This window comes from Penicillium concentricum (assembly GCF_028827145.1).
Source record: "Penicillium concentricum strain IBT 3081 chromosome Unknown utg000001l_segment0_segment0, whole genome shotgun sequence".
In the NCBI taxonomy this organism is placed as follows: Eukaryota; Fungi; Ascomycota; class Eurotiomycetes; order Eurotiales; family Aspergillaceae; genus Penicillium; species Penicillium concentricum.
Genome location: NW_026622754.1, coordinates 6449135 through 6463484, shown reverse-complemented (window position 1 = coordinate 6463484; position 14350 = coordinate 6449135). Strand labels below are relative to the sequence as shown.

Sequence of the window (14350 nt, the reverse complement as noted above, 5' to 3'; positions counted from 1 at the left end):
GTCTGTTCGCTATCTATCCTGGGCTGTGGCCTTATCTCCTAAGCGCCCACGCACTTCCAAGGTTCGTCTCAACACTTTTGAAGTAACACATATTTGGACATTATTAGTTTTTAAAGCAAATGAATTTTGACACATTGTATAAGAAGAGGTCTAGTAGCTTTACATGTCTTCTTAACCAACTTCGTAGATGTCCTTCCATAGCTTTTCTAATTTTTTTTTCTATATACTACGTAAAGTGGACTGTTCGGACGAATACTAGAGAAAGTACATCAGACACAATTTGGATGCAAAACACAGGCAAATTCAGGGGGAAATTGGATCATGGCGGTTAGCAGTGATTCGGGCATAGCCCGCATATCGACACCAGTTGACGATGTGATATTCGAAGTATAGTCGCTGTACGTAGTAGTGTATCGTGCATAATAGTGGGATCCTGCATTTCAACGTGTCCGAATAGCCAAATATGGATATGAACTTTTATTTGATGTAGTGAGCTCGAACTCTAGAACTGAAAGAAGCAAATGATATGCAAAATTCTTTTTATATTCAATTCCCGATACACCATCTTGATAACTTAAGTACAATAGTCTATCGTAACGTCCACTGCTCGACTACATCAGCCAAGCTATCTTCATCTCCAACATTGCCCGGAAAAATGATCAATGGTAGCTCAGTCCATTTGACTTTCCGTCCTCCTTGATCCTGACTCTTTAGATCTTCCTCACTCTGGCACCACCAGACGGGAACACCAGGCGCCGCCTGGCCCAGCACTCTTGCGCGTTTCATAGCTATACCAGCTGTCGCTGCATCAGATGATGTCACACCTCCCTTCGCTAGCACATATCGGGGGCAAACGCCCAAGTTGCGAACAATGTGTACCAAAGCATTGGCGGCCAAGTTGTTGATGTCCAAGTTCGTTATTCTTTTCGAAGTGTTCGGTGCCCAAGAATTGACAGAATCCAGTGTCACAAGGTCTCGACTGGTCATCACCAGCACATCCTTACCACCTTGTAGATCTCCTGACGCACGTGTAACAATGTCTTGCAGCACGGGTGAGTGACGAAGCATTGTGGGAATGTCGGGGTATTTCTGGAGCTCGATCAATAGGGCTGGCACTTCCACAGTGAGAGTTGTTAAATTGCCCCCTGATCTTTGGATCAATGATTGAACCTGGTTGGTGGACTTGGGAACATAAGAGCCCGCTATGATCAGTCCTCCAGTGCGTCTCATGGGGTTGAATGCTGGGATCTGTCTCGGCAAAATGACCGATTTTTGTGGGATCCCGAGGCGACTAGATACGAAGCTCGCTCCTGTTCGATAGGCAAAACGGAGTCGGTGCTTTTTGCGTACTACAAGTGTGAAGTTAGTTTGAAAGAACTATACACTATAAAGGCACCAGAAAGAAACAAGGATGGTTACCTTCCAATAACGCCAGGCTGAACATAAGCATATCTTCCGCCTGGATTGCATTAACGATCAGGATTCCGCCTTTGGGCACGAGAAGCAACTTTCGCTCGATTGCAGAAACTCCCCCGAGTCTAATATCCTCCAAAGTGACAGACAATATGTCTTTGCTGGAAAATCGCGATCCTGCTTTTTCACGAACCCACTGTCTGAGATTTGAAGATCTGTAGCCAAAGGTTCTATCCTTGGCAAATGGAGTCTTTGCGGCGGGGACGAGGGTATCTCGGTCACCCACGTATTGTACGTCGTCGATGGTATAGCGAACACCTGGTCCAAAGAATGGTGCGAGAATCCATGCATCCGGGGAGCCAACCGTATCAATATGCGATTCAACTTCTTCCAGGAAATGGCCACGCAAGGTAGAGTCTCCCCGAAGGACAACTTCGAACTTTTTACCAGTCATATCAGCCGCCCGAGAAACGTTTCGCAGTATTTCACTGATTAGCATGCGAGCTTCGCTGGGAGGCAAAGCACGACTGTTGGTCAAAATGAAAAAGCCTCCACTCTCTGACTGAAACTCTGAGGCCAGAAGATCAACATCCCACATAGTGAGGACATTGATATCGTGGCACGTCTGCGTTCCCGTTGGGTCATCATCAAGAACAACCAGCTTGAAGTCCTGCTCAGCCCGTAAATGATCTTGGATACCGTGTAGGAGTTTTTCAGCGTTGTGCTCCAGATTAGGTAGTTTTGAGGACAATTCCGAGAGGGGAATGGGGTCATATTCGGTAATATGCAAGGGATCAGCCGAAAGATTTGATGTTGTCCACAACTTGACGAGGGCTGCTTGGCCTTCCTCGCCCAGGCCATACGTCACAGCCTGCTGTAGCAGCTGGAATGTAGTAGCTGTGAGTTGAAGAGGATAATTATGCATTTGGGCAAGGGTCATGACTTCTTTCTGTCGATTTGGTCAGTCACGTCGATCGAAGCTCTGAAGAGGAAAGACCTACCAGCTTGTTTCGTGTCTGTGTGATGGTGTATCCAGATGATAGATCGCCAGCCAAAATTCTTGAGGCAACTATTTTGAAAGACTCGCTAGCACCAGCGGCATTTGAAATAATTGATGTGAGAGTGTTGGTCGAAATACCGAGTTTCTCTCCGAGGGCCAGAGCTTCAACCGCTGCTAAGGTGTGGACAGTCTCCAGTAACTGGCAAATCAACTCCGACGCGCGCACATTATCAGAGCTCTGGGAGTGTGCTGCTTCCGAAACCAGAGATGGAGTTTGTGCTACAAAAATTCGAACAATACTGGCATCGTCGTCTTTTTCATATCCCATCCGCGCCGCACATTGATAAAGTCGTTCTGTCGCAGACGCAATATAAAGAGGGAAGTCCTGAAGGAGACCTTCCGAGGTCACAATTCGCTGGTGTAGGTGTCAGTGGAAGAAATTTAATGACTACCTAGGCGTTACTAGGGGCAGAAAGCTTACCATATCCTTGACAAATATACTGATAGCAGAGTGAGGTGTCCAGTCGTTGGAGAGCATATGAGGTACTCGATTCTCAAACATCCAACTACATGCTGGACCTTTCAGAACGTTCTCATATAATTCCTTTGTGTTCACTCCCAATGTTGCAGCTAGCCCCATTGCCTCTGCGGAGACAGCAATATGAACACCGGCAAGGTGCTGGTTCACAAGTTTGACCTTGTTCGCGGCACCTAGCCCTCCCTCAATCTCGTACAAATTCTCGCTCATTGACCTCAAGATTGGCTGAGCAGTATTCAAACCCCCCGTCGGGCCCGATGACAAAATGGTCAGCATCCCTTGAGCGGCGCGTGTGGTTCCACCAGAGACGGGACAATCCAACAACTGTATATCTGGTCTTTGGAACTCTTGGTGGATGCGGCTCGAAATTTCCACCGGAAAACCTGGCGCAACAGTTGAGCACAATATGACAATCGCGTTCTGTGTGAGGCCGAACACTGCGCCCGTTGAGTCGGCGAAAAATGCATACTCGGTCTGCGTAGAGTTCGCAACCATGCAGATAACAAACGAGGCATCTTGGACACATTCCTTTGGACTCTCAGCGGCCGCACCACCCATGGCGAGTAGTTTCTCTAGGGCCATGGGGTTGACATCGAACCCGGTCACAGCGAAACCGTCTTCGAGCAAGTGTACGGCCATCCCCATCCCCATAGCACCCAGCCCGATGAAGGCAACCTTTGGCTTAGAAGACATTCTCATCAAAACTTTCATTTGTATGTTTGAAGCGGGTTGATGCCGAATTGGGGGATTGGTAGATAGAACAGTGAGGGCATGCGAAATCCACTGTTCTATTTAGACCTGATGAAGTGACGAAACCTGCAATTTTTTCCCATCAACAAGTTCGGGAAATTGGTTTGCCATGCTAAATATTTCATTGTCGCAACTATATCCAAGTCACTAGATCTAATTGCGTAAGGTAGAGGCCGTTGACGGAGGGAAAATGAGCTCCACCACTCCACCACTCCACCATTGTCCCCTCCACTCTCTCCCGCCAGTCCATCTCCCTTTACTACCAGTTCTTATCGACTTCGCATAGAGAGAGGATTATGGTAAAAAAATGTATGTACTGAACTTGACTTTATTGTCGCGAGACTTCTGATCCGCGTTTCCACGTTATCGGTAGGCCGGGATTATTCCAAGGGGCATTGAACGTGGTGTATTGTGATACATAGTACTTCCATTGAGAGTAGCTCTGCCAGAAATTGTAGGATGAGCTGCCAATTGATTGCCCTAATACCAGGTGGCGTAGTCATTTATGAAGATATTCAGCTGTTCCTGGTTCCTGAAGGCTGCACGTGACTCAGTGCCGTGCTGACATCTACTGGGCGCCTGCGTCCTGGGGCTGGGCACCACAAAAGCGGAGATATGAAAGCCCCACCCGTATGTAGATGCATGGACATTATATTGTCCTTACACCAACATGGCGGATATTCACGAAAATATTGCGAAGAATGATGCCGCGGTTGAGGTGATCTCAACTTCACAGCCACATCCCACCTTGGAGGAGTATGAACGGCTCTTCGGCGTCGACGAAGACGCATATGAGCAGCCAACCACCACTAGGAGAGAACTTTGGTCGTATTACCTCTATTACAATGGAGATAACGGCGTTGGCCCGGGATCATACAGCCAAGCCCTGTAGGTACAATGAGCCACTAGAGTTCCCCGACTAATCCAGTGAAGTTTCCAGTGGGCCTTAAATGGCGCCGGACATCAACCTGGCTCGAGTCCACCCAAAGCATGCACCGATTCATCGGCATGTGTGGTACCATGGGCCGGAGGAACGAGATCAGTATCTTCAGTGGTCCTTATTGCCAATGGCCTTTGCTTCACTTTCATGACAGTGATATTCGTCTGGCTAGGAAGTGCTGCGGACTATGGAACATTCGGCCGATGGCTTCTTCTGGCATTGACGGTGGTCTGCTGGGCACTGCAGTATGGTATGATGTCCATCCGACATCCGAGCCAGTGGCCAACCGCGATGGGATTATACGTTGTGGCATACATTGCCTACGGCGCGACGCTGGTATTTTACGCCGCTGTATTCCCACGTCTGGCGCGGTATACCCCGCATGTGCGCAAAGCGAGAGAAGAGGATCTCAGAGAGGGTAAGATCGACCAAGAGGAATATGATGCTATTGAGTCACTGGAAAGAAATCATATCAGGTGAATTAATCTTTTTGGGCTCCTATTGGGGATGTCGCTGACAATAGTAGCAACATTTCAACTGCACACAGCAATATTGGATACTTACTCACCCTCGTGCTTAATCTGAGTGTTCTACTTCCACTCCAAAACAAGAGTTTCTCGAATAACTTGGCACTCTGTCTTACTAACTCATGTAGGCTTTCTGGGAAATATACCTAATAGTCGAACTATCTGACCTTCTACAGATTGGGTCGTTCTTGGCATCTGGTGGTTTATTTTCCAACAGAAAAGGCCAGGCCCGAAGATACCAAAAGGGTCAAACTACACCACCATTGGGTTCAAGCAGATCTGGTTGGCCATTCGAGAAATCAGGTCGCTTCCACAGACATTTCTGTACTTTTTCGCCTATTTCCTTCTTGCCGATGGTCTCAACACAACTGGTGAGTTTTTCCGTATTTTCTTGGTGCAAATGAGACTCGTACTTCTATAGATGTAGATAAGAGAACTCACTAACACTAAATAGGTACTCTCGTCAGCATTATCCAAAACGACTCTGTTTCATTTTCGTTCTTGCAGATTACATATCTCGGCATTACCCAAGCTGCCTGCTCGATCACCTCAACTTTTGGTTTTTGGTATATACAGCGGTATTTCAAATTTAAGACAAAGACCATGTTTTTGTTCACCAATTTTTTCACCGTCCTGATCCCCTTTTGGGGCATGCTAGGACTTTGGACTCATCGCATCGGGTATCACAATAGGGTATGTATCAAGTTCCAACCGAGAGTTTACAGCTAACAACCATCGAGTGGGAGTTCTACTTCTATAATGTTGTTTTCGGGCTTTTCCAGGCTCCATACTATGCGGTAGGTGGAAATTTGAATGGTCTCCAGCATGTTGCTACCCCTATAATCTCTAATATTATGCCAGTACGCCCAAACGATGATCAGCGAGCTGATGCCACGCGGCTACGATAACATGTTCTTCGCCCTTTTTGGAATAACTAATCGCGCCGTAAGTTAGCTGTATTTGGTGCTATATTGTGTCCATTTCACTAACCTTATAGTCTTCAATTATCGGTCCCAATGTCATTCAAGCCATCATAAACAATACTCACAACAGTTGGATGGGCTTCCCATTTTTGTTCGCCATCTGTGCGGGGGCAATGATCACCATCTGCTTTGTAGACATCAAAAAGGGTCGCGAGGACTGTCGGAAATTCACCGAGCGGCGCAAGATAGACCGTGTTGTGGCAGAGAGTGGTCTAGATCCCGATGATATCGCAAATGGGAAGAAACCTGTCCGCAATGAAGATGTCCCCGAAGTGCACAACGAGCAGACAAGCACTTTAGTGAGGGGGTAAGTGTATATATTCTGGGAACGCTTCAGTTGTTATTCTCTACCTATCTCTTGGTCTCTGTTTTGATCACAACACATTCTCTCATCAAGTCTTCCATAGATATCCCCAACGATGAATCTTCAAGTCTCAACCTTCGGGGGGTCCTGCTGTATCTGTTCGGTCCTCTCCTCGGCCTTACGCTGGTTCCTCTTCTCGGCCTTATCCCGCCATTGATCGCCGAAAACAGTCGTGAGCCATACGCATGCCCCAGACGCAACCAAAAATAGGGCGCTGATGGTACTAAACCATCCCACTCCCATAGCCTCTACCGCTGGAAGAACAAGTCCAGATCCCAGCGCACCGAACACGTACCGGAACAGATAGCTACCGGCAACGACTTCGGCACTCCGGCCGCTAGACTGCATGACATCCAGGCTGTAGGTATTGAGACTAGGGAAACAGAACAACTGCGCCACTCCCTGGAAGAACATTGCAAGAACGGGGACCGGGATTCCACCAACAGCCTTCTCAACCGTCCAACCGTAGACCAAAATACAGCCGGGGATGACAACACCCAAAAATATCAGACAAGACTTCAATCTGTCTTCAGGGACTCGGACACCACCGCGCTTACGGATCCATTTCTTCACAGTATGGTCTGCCCACCTCCCACCCATGAATGTACCAATAATATACCCACAGCCTGGCGCGATATAGAACAGACCCGTCTGGATAGGGCTGGTGAGGTGGAAACGTGGGTTGAGTACGTATCGAATCGGAGTCAAGAGGGAGTACTGGTTCCAGACCAGAGCGCCGGCAGCGAGACCCGTGCAGAAGAGGTTGGGGTATTTGAATAGCATGAGAGCAACCTGGAGTGGAGAGATCCGGTGCCAAAGGTATTTGGCTTTTTGCCACATCGTCTTGTCGGTCATGTCTCCTTTGGTCAGATGCGGGTAGGTTTCGGGGAAGAAGAAGAAGACCAGAAGTGTGCCGGTGCCTCCAAGAGCTGCCTGGAGCCAAAATATCACTCGCCATGAGCGGAAGGTGACAATCACACCCTAAATTTGTAGGTCAGCGGATTGTCTCAGCGCTGCATTTATAGAGCAGACGTACGCCAATGAATGGACCAAAGGCTGGCCCAATTAGGGTTCCTGACAAAAACCACCCCAATGCTGTTGCCCGTGCTCGAGGCTCGTATACATCACCCAACGCTGAGCTCCCAACAACCAAGAAAGATGTTCCTTGAAATGCGGTCAAGACACGGAAAATATAATACGCTGGGAGATTGGGTGCTAGAGCTGTGCCAATACTAAACGCAAAGAACAAGAACGCGCTCACAAGAAAGACCTACTCCCAATTAGCTTGTTCTTTCAAGATGAACTTCTGGTCTGTACCCACCGGACGTCGCCCCCAGACCTGACTGAATGGCCCCCAGAAGGGAGCCGCAATACCCATGAATGCCATGTATAGCGCATTGCTCGCGTTTATCACACTTCCCGTGGTGTTATAGGTCTTTGCTACTTCGGGTATAGCAGCTAATATAGACGTGGAGGAGATAGGTGCCAGGAAAGAGCAGAACGACAGGACACCAACGATGATGGCTTTGCGGGCTGGTGAAAAGCGTAGATATTGTTCCGCATCGACCTCTTGAAAGTCATCAGTGACAGGCATGTCATGGTGCGAAACATGACTCCGCACGTGGTCAAGGCTATTGACAGTTGCTCCGTCTCGTTGTGAACGCTGGGATTGAGATCTCTGGATTTCAGATTCATTCGCCCAGGACTGAGACCGCCTCTCCTCGCTAGAAGCTTTCGAGGTAGTTGGAGACATGGCGGGAATCTTTTAGCAAGAGTTGGACCTTGCTAGCTTGCGGTAAATCAGATCCGATTTTCTCGAGAAAGAAAAAAGATTTCCGCAATTGTTCTTAGTTGCGGCTTCTTTCCGAGATCATGCTCGTCGGGTATATGCGTAAATGTGCGAGAATGCCTTCAATTGGAATTATAGTAGAAAGTAAAGAAATAAAAGTAAATGGATTGAGTCTAGACAAGTCAACGGCAACGAGGTACATCGCAGACTTAAAGCGTGAGTCAGAGAGAAACCTGAATGTCATTTTTTCTATCATATTGCGAGGATCGGCGGCTTGTCTCCGAAGTAGCGTTTGAAAGGCCCCAAACAGAGGGTTTGCTATCGTCTTTTCGGGGTCCATCCGCCCAATCTAGAGGTGACGGACCAATGTGATTCGGGGAGAAAACCGGGAGGGTTGCCGGGTAGGGCAGAGGGGCGGAAAAGAATCCGGGGCTAGGTACCGAGGGTATGTACCTAAGTAGTTTGTGAGGGATTACTAGTATGGTTAGTCCCTACAGAAAAATGATTTAAAACGTACCTGGATCTATTAAATTAGAATCAAATATGCCCTGGAGGAATGTTGGCCGTTTTCAGGTCCAAACTTCTTACAGCCACTGGCCTCGAAGGATGTTGCACAGTCCGATGAAGTACAGTCCGATAAAGTGTGATATGTTGAACAGTGGCCATATTTCACTGGGCATTATATGTGCGTCATCTGATAATGAATGTACTTCTAAAGGAATATCTGGAAAATTCCCCAATCTGATTGTGGCTGTTCACTGCCCATGACGTTATCCCGCTACTGACCGCCAACGACCAACTTCGTCCACCTCTAACACCTCCCCCCACATTTCTTGCTTGTATCTTGGAGATTTCGAGTCCAATCTGAGATATCATTCTTATTCTAAAACATGTCCCCTCAGAGTCAGGTTCCTGCCCATAGCAAGGGCTCATGGACAAGTTTCCTAAAGGCATGCAACCCTATTTGTTTGAGTATACCAGGCTAACAAATTTCTAGTCGATCGCCTCCTTTAACGGTGATCTATCCTCGTTGACCGCCCCTCCCTTCATCCTCTCCACTACTTCCCTCACTGAGTACTCTGCCTACTGGGCCGAGCACCCTGCCCTGTTTGTGGCACCGGCTAAGGAGGCCGATCCCGCGAAGCGTGCTCTCCTGGTTCTCAAGTGGTTCCTGAGCACACTGCACCAGCAATACTGCAGCCGTAGTGAGAAGCTTGGTAGTGAGAAGAAGCCTTTGAATCCCTTCTTAGGAGAGCTGTTTATCGGTAAATGGGACGGCGACGCGGAAGTAGGGGAGACTGTCTTGGTCAGTGAGCAAGTCAGGTATGCGAGGCTACTTCGGTATGGAACTACAACCCACTGATTAAATCACAGCCACCATCCTCCGACCACAGCCTACGCGATCAGCAATGAGAAGAACGGCGTTCAGGTGAGTGGATAAAGATCATAACAACTCCTTGACACGTGCCAATAACTGACAATACACAGCTGCAAGGATATAACGCGCAGAAGGCCTCTTTCTCTAGCACTATCCTCGTAAAGCAGATTGGCCATGCGCTTTACACACTCACCCCGCCCGGATCCAACGAGAAGGAGCAATACCTGATCACGCTACCTAGCCTACACATCGAATCGCTGATCTACGGCTCGCCCTTCGTCGAATTGGAGAAGTCGACCAAGATCGTCAGCAGCTCCGGTTATGTCGCTAAAATCGACTACTCCGGCAAGGGCTGGTTGAGCGGTAAGAAGAACACCTTCAGCGCGAGCCTGTACAAGGAGAGCGAGGGCGAGAAGCACCCCATTTACACGATCGAGGGCCAATGGTCGGACAAGTTCTCTATCAAGGACGCCCGCACCAAGGACGTCGTCGACACCTGGAACTCAAAGGAGAACCCCGTCACCCCGCTGGCCCTGGCTCCCCTCGAGCAACAGGATCTGTACGAGAGCCGACGTGCCTGGAGTGACGTGGCCGCCAACATCCAGAAGGGAGACATGGATGCCGTGTCCGGGTACAAGACGCGCATTGAGACTGCTCAGCGCGAACAGCGCCGCCTTGAGAAGGAGGAGGGCCGCGAGTGGGTGCGCCGTTTCTTCAACCGTATTGAGGAGAGTGCCGAGGACCCCCAGATCCAGCGTCTTGCTAAATTGGCTGATCTCCCTCTCGAGACTGATAAGACTGGCGGTATCTGGCGCTTCGATGCTCAGAAAGCCCTCGGCGCTCAGCCGCCGTACCACAAGATCGGTGGCGTGGGTCTTGGTCTCGCCGAGTAAATTATCACTGGACTTGGATGGTTTTCTTTTGCTCATCTGAATTTGTTTTGGGGCCTTGGTTGCACCACATAGATTTGACTTTTTGGATTCCTATTCTGTACCGTGTCATGTTGCATTTCGGTTGTATATAGTTCCCGGTCGAGGTTGAAGTCAAAGCCACGCACTTGCTTATATGCTTGGACTTGGCGGCTCCAGCCTTCCATTTAATGATATGGTATCTTCAATTATCTTGATGCTTTACATCTTTGAACATAATGAAAGTACATTTACAGGTCGAATGTTGCATGAATGACCGATGTCTAGTACTTCTGACTACAAGAAGCTACTATGTACCATACTAGAACAGTCTCCGTATATAGGTGCCATACTGGATCGTACAGAACATACATAATTCATGACACTTTTGGCCCAGAACGCAACTGAGCATTGGATCTACCTCTACCAGACCCATTCAGCCATACATCATAATCATCGACCAATATTGCACATGGTGAGGAAGCACAAAGACAGAACAACAGGAGAAGTAGATAAAAAAAAAACTGGAAAACCGTCCGCGGAAACAAGTGACACACCGGACCCGAATAGACACCGACTAGGTTATAGCGAGAAAACAAAAAGAAAAACAGAGAAACCTAGAGAGGAATTGGTGAATTTAATACAGAGACCGCATCAGATGGGAGCAGTGGTAGCAAAGAAGAGCAAGACGGCTGAGAGGAAGGGTAAGGAAACGAGAGAAAAAAAAAACAAAAAACATCAAGAAGACAATCCCCCAAAGTAAAGCAAACCAGCCAAGCTCCCCAAAATAAGAGAAGTAGAGATTACACAGATGTTGAGGAGAGAAAGATGAAGAGAAATTGCCTGCGTACTGTCTGTTCTTTTTGACAAGACATGAGGTTTCTTTCCCGGTAAAGTGGACAAAAAACCCAAGCCCCTTTTCAAATCATCCGCAAATGCAACGCCATATGTGTTTGGTGGGTCATTATGTCTCCCCTTCGTTTCTTTTTGTCTTTTTAGTGGCCGTAGTTGCCACCCCAGCCGCCACGACCAGAGTTTCCATAGTAGTTGCCGAAGCCTCCACCGTAGTTGTTAGCATAACCAGAGGCCTGGTGAGTCTGGGTAGCCGCACCCTGGTGACCGAGTCCACCGAGTCCACCGTACTGGGGGTTTAGCTGAGGGTAGCTGCCGAAGGACTGCTGACCCTGCTGACCCTGAAGGGGGGCAGACCAGTCTGTGCCTGGGGCTGACCGGGGACGCTGTTGGTAGCGGATCCGGGACGGTTCTGGGCGAGGGATGGGCTGGGACCGCCGGCCTTGGGGGCTTCAAAGCCCTTGGTCTCGTCGGTGGCAACGGGAGGCTGTCCGGCAATAGGAGGGTTTTGGCCAAAGCTGCCCTGGGAACGGCTGAAAACATCGGACATCCCAGTACCAAAGGCATTGGCGCCAGTGGCAGACTGGTTGTCAGACTGCTGGGCAGAGCCGCTGCGGCCGTAGACTGAGTCACGGGTGGGCATGGCCTGGCTGAAGCTGCCGGTGTTTGCGGGGGAAGACGATTGCTGTTCATAAGAGAAAGCACCGTGGGGCTGGCCGTACATGCCACCCTTACCGGCATAGGGACCATACTGGCTACCATAGCCGTATTGCTGGTTGTGCTGCTGCTGTTGCTGCTGCATGTAGTGATCCTCATAACGGCGAGCATCATCGTACCTTGGGCGGTTAGCGCCACCGTACTGCTGCTGCTGCTGTTGCTGCTGCTGCTGTTGCTGGCCCATCTGGTTCATGTACGAAGCGTAGTGGGGGTTGTTGTAGTAGTTAGGGTATTGGTAGCCGTAGGCGTGCTGCTGCGCAGTTTGGCCAGGCATATGCTGAGCAGCGGGGGTCTGCTGAGTGGCACCGGGGACGGTGGGGTTGGGGGTGTTGTGTCCACTGTTAGTGGCATCAACAGGCCCGTAGCGGTTGGGAGGCTGCGTGGTGGGAATCTGAGCCTGGGCCTCAGCACCAGAGACACCAAATCCGGCGCGGGGACCAGTGGGGGCATCCTGGGTCTGGCCGTAAGAACCGTAGGAGGCGTAGTAGGGGAAACGCTGCTGCTCGGCGGCGTAGAAGGGAGAGTACTCGCTGCCGGTGGTGGCAGTGGGCTGAGCAGGGGCTTGGTTGGCAAATGGCTCTGGAATCTGCGGCTGCGGCTGGCTCACCTGCTGGGTAAAGGGATCGAATGGCTTCTGCTGGGGCTCAGAGTAACGAGCGAAGTCGGTAAAAGTGTCGGCGGAAGCGCCCTGGGGGACCGGGGGCAAGCCAGGAGCAGGACGCCCAGCGGCACCAGTCTCGATCGAGTGCGGTGCCTGAGTCGCGGGGGGAAGAGAGGCACGGGGAGCAACGGGAGAGTGCTGCGGGGGCTGAGCGCGGGTCTCAGCCTCCTCGCGGTTCTCATCAATATCGATAGCGTCACCGTTCAGTCCCATGCTACCGAACTGAACCGCAGCGCGGTCCACTGCGTGGTTGCCGGGCATAACCACAGCCTGCTGCTGTTCCATCACACGGCGTTGAAGACCTGGGGTACGGCCCTGCTTGGTAGCGCTGGGAGGGTAGGCAGAGGAGGGGAATCGGGAGGGAGTAGCGGCAGCGGCGGCCACAGCCGCGGGGTCGATACCACTGCCAACGGTGCTTGCGGCGGTGGCGGTAGGAGCGGGAGCGGATACATCGGGAATCTGTTCGAGGTTCGTCTCGGTCAAATCGCCCTTAGGAGGGTTCACAGCGGTGGTCGGAATGGCAGGGATTACGGGGTGGGTGGGTTTGGCGACGGGGGTCTTCTGGGAGGCAGCGGGGGCAGTCACAGGTTCAGGAGCGGGGGGAGATGGCTCGGCGACGGGCTCGGCGGGCTTCTCGGCGGCGGGAACAGGAGGAGGGGCTTGGGGCTTCTTCTGCACCGGGGGAGCAGGTGGTTTGGCGAAAAGACTCGCCCATCCCTTCTTGGTGCCCTCGGGAATCACACTGCTCTTAGGCTCGGTTGATTCCCATTCGCCTTCAGCCGAAGGCTCTGCAACAGTCTCCTCTGCCTTGGGCGCAGCCCACTCAGATGTGATAGCAGGAAGAGTAGTAGGCGCCGGAGTCTCTACAGCAGTGGACACTGCGCGAGTTCCATTTGTAGCGGCTCCTGCACGGCCTCCGCGACCGCCACGGCCCCGGTCTGCGCGAACACGTCCACGACCCTCTATTCCACCGCGACCACGGGTTCCACGAGCGGAAGCTGCAGTCGTTTCGGTCGAAGCACTCGGGGCCTCCTTGGGCTTAGGGCGAGTCCGGTCTGTGGTCTTCTTCTTGACCTCACCCCACTGGGACACATTACCTGTAAAGCCAGTCAGTCACGGCCCTCGAACCACAAGATTCGATTGATTTCGAGTCGGGAAGATTGGGGTTGACGGGGACTCGACCTTCACTAATGCGCTCAATTGCCTCCAAAAGCTCGCCGTTCGAGTCTTCAAGTGCGAACACCAGATCTTCGTCCTTCCAGTCGGGGAACATTTCCTTAAGAGTGGGGAGAGTGTCGGAGTACTTCTTCTTCATCTGTCCAATTTCACCCTCCTCGAAGGATGAGATGTCTGAGTTGTCATTTGCAGATCTGTTTCCACCACGTCCACCTCTGGAGCTGAAACCGCCACGGCCACCACGGGCGGATACTCTACCCCGCGAGGCGGAGGACCGGTTCTGAATGTCGGACATGTTGATTGATGAAGATGTGTGAGATGGAGAAGTATTGAGGAAGGAGGTCACGATTCGCA

At 50.7% G+C, this 14350-nt stretch overlaps 5 protein-coding genes across 5 annotated transcripts; 2 read left to right on the top strand and 3 right to left on the bottom strand.

The window, feature by feature from the left end:
- Window positions 1–588: 588 nt before the first annotated feature.
- N7517_002484 (uncharacterized protein) lies at window positions 589–3734 on the bottom strand (the record flags this gene model as incomplete). The annotated part of the gene is made up of 4 exons (XM_056720214.1): window positions 589–1349; window positions 1420–2362; window positions 2415–2828; window positions 2895–3734. Coding segments are annotated over 4 exons (2958 nt in total), but the record flags the coding sequence as incomplete, so codon positions are not given.
- A 637-nt stretch (window positions 3735–4371) lies between these two features.
- On the top strand, window positions 4372–6462 carry N7517_002483 (uncharacterized protein; the record flags this gene model as incomplete). The annotated part of the gene is made up of 8 exons (XM_056720213.1): window positions 4372–4589; window positions 4635–5117; window positions 5168–5292; window positions 5345–5539; window positions 5623–5861; window positions 5909–5965; window positions 6030–6113; window positions 6166–6462. 8 exons carry the CDS (start codon window positions 4372–4374, stop codon window positions 6460–6462), a joined length of 1698 nt encoding a protein of 565 aa, XP_056584348.1.
- A 116-nt stretch (window positions 6463–6578) lies between these two features.
- N7517_002482 (putative MFS transporter) lies at window positions 6579–8268 on the bottom strand (the record flags this gene model as incomplete). The annotated part of the gene is made up of 3 exons (XM_056720212.1): window positions 6579–7496; window positions 7552–7785; window positions 7837–8268. The coding sequence occupies 3 exons, from the start codon at window positions 8266–8268 to the stop codon at window positions 6579–6581; spliced, it is 1584 nt and encodes a 527-aa protein (XP_056584347.1).
- Window positions 8269–9194: 926 nt separating this feature from the next.
- On the top strand, window positions 9195–10575 carry N7517_002481 (OSBP family protein; the record flags this gene model as incomplete). The annotated part of the gene is made up of 4 exons (XM_056720211.1): window positions 9195–9254; window positions 9302–9627; window positions 9679–9733; window positions 9793–10575. The coding sequence occupies 4 exons, from the start codon at window positions 9195–9197 to the stop codon at window positions 10573–10575; spliced, it is 1224 nt and encodes a 407-aa protein (XP_056584346.1).
- Window positions 10576–11585: 1010 nt separating this feature from the next.
- N7517_002480 (putative RNAPII degradation factor Def1) lies at window positions 11586–14291 on the bottom strand (the record flags this gene model as incomplete). The annotated part of the gene is made up of 3 exons (XM_056720210.1): window positions 11586–11732; window positions 11783–13917; window positions 14003–14291. 3 exons carry the CDS (start codon window positions 14289–14291, stop codon window positions 11586–11588), a joined length of 2571 nt encoding a protein of 856 aa, XP_056584345.1.
- Between the last annotated feature and the right edge of the window lie 59 nt (window positions 14292–14350).